The sequence below is a fragment of the Natrix helvetica genome (assembly GCF_964273705.1).
Source record: "Natrix helvetica genome assembly, chromosome: 9".
NCBI classification, from domain to species: Eukaryota; Metazoa; Chordata; class Lepidosauria; order Squamata; family Natricidae; genus Natrix; species Natrix helvetica.
In genome coordinates, this window is record NC_138560.1 from 1,692,927 (window position 1) to 1,701,567 (window position 8,641).

Here is an 8,641-nt window from a genome sequence, read left to right on the forward strand (position 1 = left end):
CAGGGAAGTTGCCGGACATGGAATTTTGAGGCCCTGAGTTTGAGTCCTCCTCAGGCGTGGAAAAGTAGCCGGCTGGCTTTTTAGCTGGTGCTTTTCCTTTAGCCCAGCCCACCTCGCAGGGTTGTGGTTGTTGGGGGAAACTGGCAGAGGGAGTCTCCTGTACGCCGTCTTAGGCAATAAATGTGCCATAAAGAATTCATTGATCTCCCCTTGAGCCATCTTGGGGGGGCTAATTTGACCGGAGAGAGGGGGAGGGAGACGGACACAGTTGCTTGAGGTTTTGGTTCTTGGCCCCAAAGACTTAAGGTCTGGGGAGGCCCAGGTTGGAAGCCCCACTCAGTCGTGGGTCTCTCATAAGACCCTGCCCTACAGTGCAGGGTTGTTGTAGCAAATCAGTCCAGTCAGTTTCAGCCAGGATGGAAGCAAATGAAGTAAAAAAGCAAGCTATTTTCCATTCCGTCTCTTTCAAGGGCGACCCTCTTGTTTTCCCGCGTGGACCCTTCGCGCTCCCCACGCTTGACCTCGCCTCAGCGAGACCCCCAGAGAAACTGATCCCTCCGGCGCATGCGCGGTAGAAAAAAACCATGCTTGCCGGTTTTTTTTTTTTTTGCTTTGACCCGCTGGGCTCGCCGTCGCCGTTGCTGCAGCGACCGCCAGGGTGAGCCTAATCTTTTATCCCCTTTGCATTTACGCATGCGCGCCCTCTGTTTAGCCCGGAAGCGGAAAGTGTTCCTTTCTCACCGCGCCGGAGTCGTTTCTCAAACGAGCGGCGGATCCATCACAGCGGCATCATGTGAGGAAGGCGGGAGGGAGATTATGGGGCGCTGGACGGAGGTGGGGGGGGAAAATGGAGTTGTCTGTGTGTGTGTGTGCTTTCTGCGTGTGTAAAAATGTCTATAGAAGCTTCTAATCGGCCCTTACCGTAAATCTTGGAATAGGCGCCCCTCTCGAAAGAACGCTTCCTCCTGGAGTAGGGAAGGAGCCCCTCCTCTCGCTTTATGCTCTGCGCCCCCTCCCCCCAAGATATACAATGAGTGTGTATCTTTTGTAGTTGGAAACTGGAGAGCAGGGAGTCTCTAAGTAGGCGAATAATAGTAATAACTTTCTGTTATATTCTGAATAACAGGTTTATATTTGTAGTCTGGTGATTTATACACGCAGCATCTTGATGGTAATTGTTCTAAATTAGTGCAGAATAGAAGTCGGTGCTTTTCTGTTGCAGAATTATTAGGAGAAATGAATAGGAGACTTTGCCTTTCGTTCCCCCTTAGTTATGCATGGTGATCGTCCGAACAGGAGGCATGATTTATCTACTGCATTCCCACCCAATAATTTGTTAAAATACTTTGTTAAAAAGAAATATAGTACTACTAAAAGAATTTATTTTCATCCAATTAAAGGTTTAAGTTAGGACATAACCCCAAAATCTAACATTATGTATTTATTTTCCTTTCTTTTCATTCTTTTAGGAGCCTCTTAAACAAGCCCAAAAGTGAGATGACCCCCGAAGAACTGCAAAAGCGGGAGGAGGAGGAATTCAACACAGGGCCCCTGTCGGTGCTCACACAATCCGTTAAAAATAACACCCAGGTGCTCATCAATTGTCGAAATAACAAGAAGCTTCTGGGACGTGTCAAGGCCTTTGATAGGTAGGCTCTCATCTGGGCATGCCTCCAATCCGTCAGAAGATTATCTGTGGGATTTGTTTATATTTTTAGTGAAGCAATTCTGGAGTGGTCTGGTTCATTTAAGGTTTCTTATTAAGAACGAGCTGAGCTAGGGGTCCTCAACTTACAACCATTTGTTTAATGACCGTTCGAAATTACAATGGCAAAATTACAATGAAAAAAGTGACTTACGACTGTTTTTCACACTTACGACCCATAATCAGAATTTGGGTGCTTGGCAACTGGCATGTACTTACGACAGTTGCACTGCCCCGGGGTCACGTGTTCACCAATTGTAACCTTCCCAGTTGACTTCTGACAAGCAAAGTCAGGGGTGTCCAAACTTGGGAACTTTAAGACTTGTGGACTTCAACTCCCAGAATTCCCCAGCCAGCATGGCTGGCTGGGGAATTCTGGGAGTTGAAGTCCACAAGTCTTAAAGTTCCCAAGTTTGGACACCCCTGAGCAAAGTCAATGGGGGAACCCAGATTTGCTTAGCAACAACACGATTCGTTTAACAACTACAGTCATTCACTTAACCATGGCCAAAGAGGCCATAAAAAGGGAGCCCAACTCACTTTACCACTTGACTTCCTTAGCAATGGAAATTTTGGGCTCTGTTGTGGTCGGAAGTCGACTGTCTGTATGCGGGGATCCCGAGAAGTAAAGGTGCTTTGATCCAGCATAGCCAGCACACAACTCTCAATGGCTCCTTAAATCAGGGGTCTCCAACCTTGGCAACTTTAAATCCTGTAGACTTCAACTCCCAGAATTCCTCAGCCAGCAAAGAAATTCTGCGGAATTCTGGAAATTCACAAGTCTTAAAGTTGCCAAGGTTGGAGACCCCTGCTTTAAAGAAGAGGGGCTTTTCCTGGGCTCGGATGGGATTCCTATGGACTGCAATAATACGTCTATCATAAATTCTCAAGAAAAACTCATAACTCCCTTAAGTAGATGCCAGCGGGTAGTATATAAACACCAGTATATAAACATCTTGTGCAGCAGATTCAAAGTTCCATTTTCAGATTGGAATATTTTTAGCCTTAAATTCTGTGGGGATCTACCTCTCTCGGAACTTCCTCCAGGGTTGTTGGGGATTTGCCAGAAGCTGCCCAGGGCATCTCGTCTCTGTGTAACACCAGGCACTTCCTTCCATCACCAGGCACTGCAACATGGTGTTAGAGAACGTCAAGGAGATGTGGACCGAGGTGCCCAAGAGTGGGAAAGGCAAGAAGAAGTCCAAGCCGGTCAACAAAGACCGTTACATCTCGAAGATGTTCCTGCGAGGAGATTCGGTCATTGTTGTGCTGAGGAATCCCCTTATTGCTGGCAAGTAAAGAGGCCAAGGTGGCTCACGAGCCTGGCAATGTCAAGATGCCACGTTTAAGGTCATCTCAAAAGACTGGAATCTGTTGCCTTTAGTTTTAAGGCGGGGATATCTTATAGTCAACTGCTCTTCAGGTGTTTCTTGTGACACGAGTGTGCAGCTCCATGACGTGCTGACAGATGAAATTCCCTCGTCACCTCAGTATGTTCCATGTGGGTGCTTTGATTTTCCTTTTTTTTATATAATAAACATTTTTTGTTGAATTTGTTGGATTGCTTTTGTGTTTTGGGCTGGCTGGTGCAGGCGCTTTTGCCCAGTATTTCATAAGGTTGAAGAGCTCTATTTATGAATAACTGAGTTTCTCCCATCTGGTGCGGTTCGATGTTAGAAAAAACTTGTTTATACTTGGAGACAGTACAATTTTATCACATTTCTGACAGGGCAAGTCTTTCGGCCTTCTTTCCTCATGTCTTCACTACTTGCTTAGGCAGCATACTTTAAAAATTCTTGGATCAAACCAAATGAAGAGTATTTTTGCAACCAGATGTCTCTTGCTGAGTGGAACCAGAGTTTTCTGTCCAGAGGTTTGAGATGCATTCCTACATGTGTTTTGATTCAAAGAAAATAAGTACTTTTAATCCTGTGAATGCCCTCTTCTTGCCTCCTTAAAATGATTTTTTAAAATACCTCTGGTAAGGAAAGGATATTTGGGGATCTGTTTTCTAATTCCAGCATTTTCCATTAAATACCATCACACCCCTGATCAAACCCTAACACCAACAGAAAAAAAAACTTATCCTAATCCTGACCCCAAATATCTAGCTTTGAGGCAGGGACGTCAAACTCAATTTCACTGAGGGGCACATCAGGGCTATGGTTGACCTTGGGGGGGGGGCGACGGCGACTGGGGGGGGCATGGCCAGCTTGACGTCACTCTCTAAGCTGCTGGCATGTTTCCTCTTCGCACTGGGTAGACCGGCCAAAGTGATGCGGGCTGGCCTCTTACATTTCCAGGATGGCCCTACAGCCCAGATCCGAACACATCACGGGCCAGATCCGTCCCACGGGCCTTGAGTTTCACACCCCTGTTTTAAGGGCTGAAAGTGGTGAGGCAAGAAATAGTCTAAAATGGAATAATTAGGTAAATACCAAGCGGATTTGTCTAATTCTCAAGGGAGGAAAATGGTAAAAATCAATTCACTCAAAAGGCCAAGGATTTAAATCAGAGATCTTCAAACTTGTTGCCAAGTTTGGGGACCCCTGGTTTAAATCCGGAGCTCACACATACACACACACACACAGATTACTACGTATCTTTTGCGACACAGATTTAATACGTGACTTCTTGTTTGCAATAAAGCAACTGATCTGAGTTTTTGATTCTGTAAGCAAGTATACATATGGGCTTGAGTGGAGAACAGATTTATTATGTCTGGTATGAAGTCTGATGTCACCGTATCATACATTTAACACAAATGATAACTTGTTAATTTAACCCTAACACATAATCTCAAAGGTCAATTGGAGTTGGATAACAATAAAAAATAAAACTGACGTAAATTTAAAACCATAAAAGATTTAAGATTTGACGTGTTGTAAGAATTCAATATTTGTACCCAAATTGAAGGTTAAAGCTTTTGTTTTGTATGAATGTGTGTGTAAGAGAAAAAAAAAGCAATTTCTACTAGAATTCCTCAAGGTCCTGCAATTCCCTGTTTTTTTCCCCACTTTCTTTTCCACAGTGTGTTGTCTGTCCTGCCATAAGCGCCTTCTCCACCCAACAGAAGGTTAGCAAGAGCTCACTCCGTAGGCCCAAGGGTCGTTCTTTTATTCCGCCCAAGCTCGGTGCAACGTTCATTCTTCCCCAGCCTCTGAAAGCGTCTTCATATTGCTTTGATATCAGATCTTTTTACCACTTCATGCATCCATTGGTTATGTCTTTTGGGACATCACCATTGCATTAAAAACACATTTAAAATATCCATTATCTCCCAGGGAACAATTAGCTGGATACATCGAGCAAAATCTATGGTCCCATGGGGAGAAATTCTATATGGGGACAGATGACTTCTCTAGAAGGGTCTTGGCAGGAGTCTGGTTGAGGTGCCCTACAGTCTTTTCATCACATATGGAGGAACGAAGATAGAAATATGGAGAAGTATTTCCAACCTGCGTTTCTGGAAGTGACACACAAATTGTTGTCTTTACTTTGCACAAAGATGAGATCAGTAGCAGGGTTTGCCATTTATTCAGTGGTAGAACAGGGGTATCCAACCTTGGCAACTTTTAAGACTTGTGGACTTCAGCTCCCAGAATTCCTCAGCCAGCCTTGCAAGGAATTCTGGGAGTTGAAGTTCATCAGTCTTAAAAATAGCCAAGGTTGGACACCCCTGTCTTAGAACATGTCCTTACTCAGCACCTGCTTAGCAAACGCAACTCATCAACAGCTACGCGACCCAGAAAGCAAATGTCTAGTTTTCCCAGAGGTCTCAACTTAGTTCTGGGGAAATGGGTCCAGTCTAGCGTTCTTGGTATAATTTTGAAAAATAATTAGGCAGTGAGCTGTGAGTTGGTCGGTCATTGGCTGATGCTCAGGGTTTTTTTCCTTCATGGCTACCACAGCAAAAATAATATTTCCAGGCCTTCCTGCCCCCTCTTGTGGAGAGAAGATTAATGGCTCTGGTGTTTCCTTTCCGATTTGAACAATGGCTTGACAGTTCCACCCAAACGCCGGATTTTTACGTTCACTTGCCTGGCAGGAAAGTGTTATGAGGTGGCGGCAGTTCTAAAATGCTGGCGGGCGTCGTCCCAGAGGCGGAGAGTGGGCCGGAACCACAGATGCAGTCCAGGGTGCTTTCGAGGGCGTCTCGGAAGGATCGCACGCGGAAGACGTAAACCACCGGGTTGATGGCAGAATTGGCATGGGAGAGGATGATGGTGGCCAGGGTCAGCTGACTGGGGATGCAACAGGCGGGGCAGAGGAGCATGACGGTGTTGAGAACGTGAAGCGGCAGCCAGCACAGAATGAAGAAGAAGAGGATGATGAAGAGCGAAATGGCCATCCGCATCTCCTTGCGGGCTATGATGCGGCGCCTCTTCTGAGCGCTGATGTTGACCTCCCCTTCGGCCACTTTGCGGATCTGACGCCTGACCTCCAAGAAGATGCGCCCGTACAGCATCAGCATGGCCCCCAACGGGGCCAACATGCACATCATGAAATTGAAGTAGACCATGTAGGCGTTGGTGATGATGCTGTTGAAAAGGCACTCCCTGCTGGGGGGCAGGGGGTCGTGCCAGCCCATCAGAGGGATCAGGCTGGTCAAGATGGACAGCAGCCAACAAGCCGCAATCACCAGCAGGGCGTTGCGAGGACTTAGCAGAGACTGGTACTGGAAGGGCTTCAGGATGGAGATGTATCTCTCCACAGCGATGGCTAGCAGCCCGAAGACGGAGGCTTGGGTGAACATCAGGAGCAAACAAAGCATCAGGAGACACAGCTGGGGCCTGGACTGGGGCAGCCCCACATTGATGAACTGGCCACAGGGGATGACCACTGCCCCGACCAAGAGGTCTGCCACAGCCAGCGAGAGCAGGAAATAGTTGGTGACGGTGGAACGCAACTTCCTGTTCCGCAAGATGACCACACAGATGAACAGGTTGCCAGCGATGGACAGCAGAGCGGTCAGGCTGTCGCTCAGCAAATAGGGGATGTGCACAGCAGACGGGGAGGTCGTGTTAGCGGTTAGAGGGCACTGATGCAGACTAACGAAGGATGAATTCTCCATGCTATCCATCATAGGAGTGGGGCCATTTGGACTCTGTGTCTTCCCTTCCGGTTTCTGAAACTCTGCAGATCGTTGTCCCATCACCTTCCATGCTTGAGGAAAGGAAGCCTCGGTGAAATGGGGTTGGGGGAAGAGGAGAACACGCTGCTGAGAATTCCGTCGGGTCTCTCCATCATGCTTGCTTGCATTACCCAAGTCTGTGAATCAGAAACATTTAAATCATCCACATGTATAGGAAGGAAACAAAGGTGCTGTCTTTTGGGGTCCTTGGTGCTCTCTGAGCTTGGCGGTTTCCTGGTAGACATTTTTCATGTCCCAACTAGCTAATATCATCAGTGTTTAAGGGAGTGGGGTTTGTAGAAAGGAGGAAGAGTTGGAGGGGGGAGGACTGGGGTCCTTGGTGCTCTCTGAGCTTATTTTCTTGCAGACACTTCATTATCAAATTCAGTATCATCATCACTACTAGAAGGGACTGAGGTTTGCGGAATGGAGGAGGAGGGAGACAGTGGGGTCCTTGGTGCTTTCAGACTTTGGTTATTTTCTTGCAGACATTTCATTACCAAAGTAGATAACATCATCAGTGCTAGAAGGGTGTGGTGTTTGGGAGGAGGAGGAGGTACTTTTCGTTTTCTGAGCTGGGTTATTTTCTTGCAGACATCTCATTACAAATCAATCTAGTTAACATCATCAGAAGTAGCCCACAGACCAACCCTGAGCTACAAATATTCTATCAGAAAGTGACGTACATTGCAACATTTGGTCTTGTAAAAGCAAGAGCTGAGAATAGAACCCTCGAGTTTGGAAAATAAATACACCTCGCCAGGAAGCAACATGTCTTTGGAAGACCCCAAACAAAGCTGGTACCTGACTTACCTACAGATCCCCGCTGTCATCTCCCAACGCAAAGGGGTGTCATCAAAAGCAAGAAAAGACAACGGCAGCTTTCTAAAATCACCTCTGGAGCAATCTGAAACATCTGATCCAACCCCGGCTCACTTCTTCCTCTGATGCTTCTGCCGCCTTCTGATGTTTATTAACATTCGATCTGATAAGTCGCAGTCGGCATGCAAAAGCTGTTGCATTTTGCACAGAAAGGGATAATAAAGCAGGGCCGGGCAGCCAAAAGAAGGTCTGCTTTGCTGCAGCTACAGAAAAGAATGGAAAAAAAGAATAACCGGAACAACAATCAGATGCATTTCAGATTCTCTGGGATGAGATGTGTAGCAAAGTTGTCATCACATTGCAGAGTTGAAGCCCTGAAGTGTGTGTGTGTGTGTGTGTGTGTGAGAGAGAGAGAGAGAGAGAGAGAGAGACAGCAATAAACGAGGAATCGCTTCTGCTATCATAAACCCCTAATTTTCTCGCTCTCTGGGCTGCTGTGAAAGAGCCACATGGTTCACACAAACATTCCCTACAAAGAGACTCAATTCAAGGCAAACATCATTTACCCTTGTTTTGTTTTGTTTTGCTCCTGGTGTTTGCATGAATGATACAGGAACAGAGTTGGGGGTGGGGGGCAACACTACAAATTGCATTATCCCAGAATTCTGAAGAAAGTGTTTATTCTCCACTTTGGAAAAGTCAACAAGTAGGTATCTCTTAAAAAGTGTTGTTTTTTTTAATTATTTTTACATCAAGGAAGCCTATAGACACATCTATTTTTTTACCTGCTGAGAAAGAAATCAAAGGCTCCGTAAAAGCTTTTATCGAATGGAACAGTTCATTAAACCCGTTAAGCTGCTCAGATGCTAAAGGGAACCAAGCACAGCTGTGAATACAGCCTGGAGAAGTAAATACACAATCCCCAGCCGCAGAACGCAACCCTAATCTAGGAATATCAATTTGGTTGAAAAGGTCACTCA

The 8,641-nt window shown here is 46.1% G+C and overlaps 2 protein-coding genes across 2 annotated transcripts; one reads left to right on the forward strand and one right to left on the reverse strand.

Annotated features, from left to right (window-relative positions):
* The first annotated feature begins 681 nt into the window (after positions 1 to 681).
* On the forward strand, positions 682 to 3,257 carry SNRPD2 (small nuclear ribonucleoprotein D2 polypeptide). The gene is made up of 3 exons (XM_081961537.1): positions 682 to 793; positions 1,470 to 1,649; positions 2,830 to 3,257. Coding segments are annotated over exons 1-3 (357 nt in total). The 5' UTR covers positions 682 to 791; the 3' UTR covers positions 3,005 to 3,257.
* A 1,143-nt stretch (positions 3,258 to 4,400) lies between these two features.
* On the reverse strand, positions 4,401 to 8,051 carry LOC309396415 (adenosine receptor A1-like). Its single transcript, XM_081961533.1, has 2 exons — positions 7,653 to 8,051; positions 4,401 to 6,976 (listed from the first exon to the last, which is right to left on the reverse strand). Exon 2 carries the CDS (start codon positions 6,858 to 6,860, stop codon positions 5,739 to 5,741), a length of 1,122 nt encoding a protein of 373 aa, XP_081817659.1. The 5' UTR covers positions 6,861 to 6,976; positions 7,653 to 8,051; the 3' UTR covers positions 4,401 to 5,738.
* Between the last annotated feature and the right edge of the window lie 590 nt (positions 8,052 to 8,641).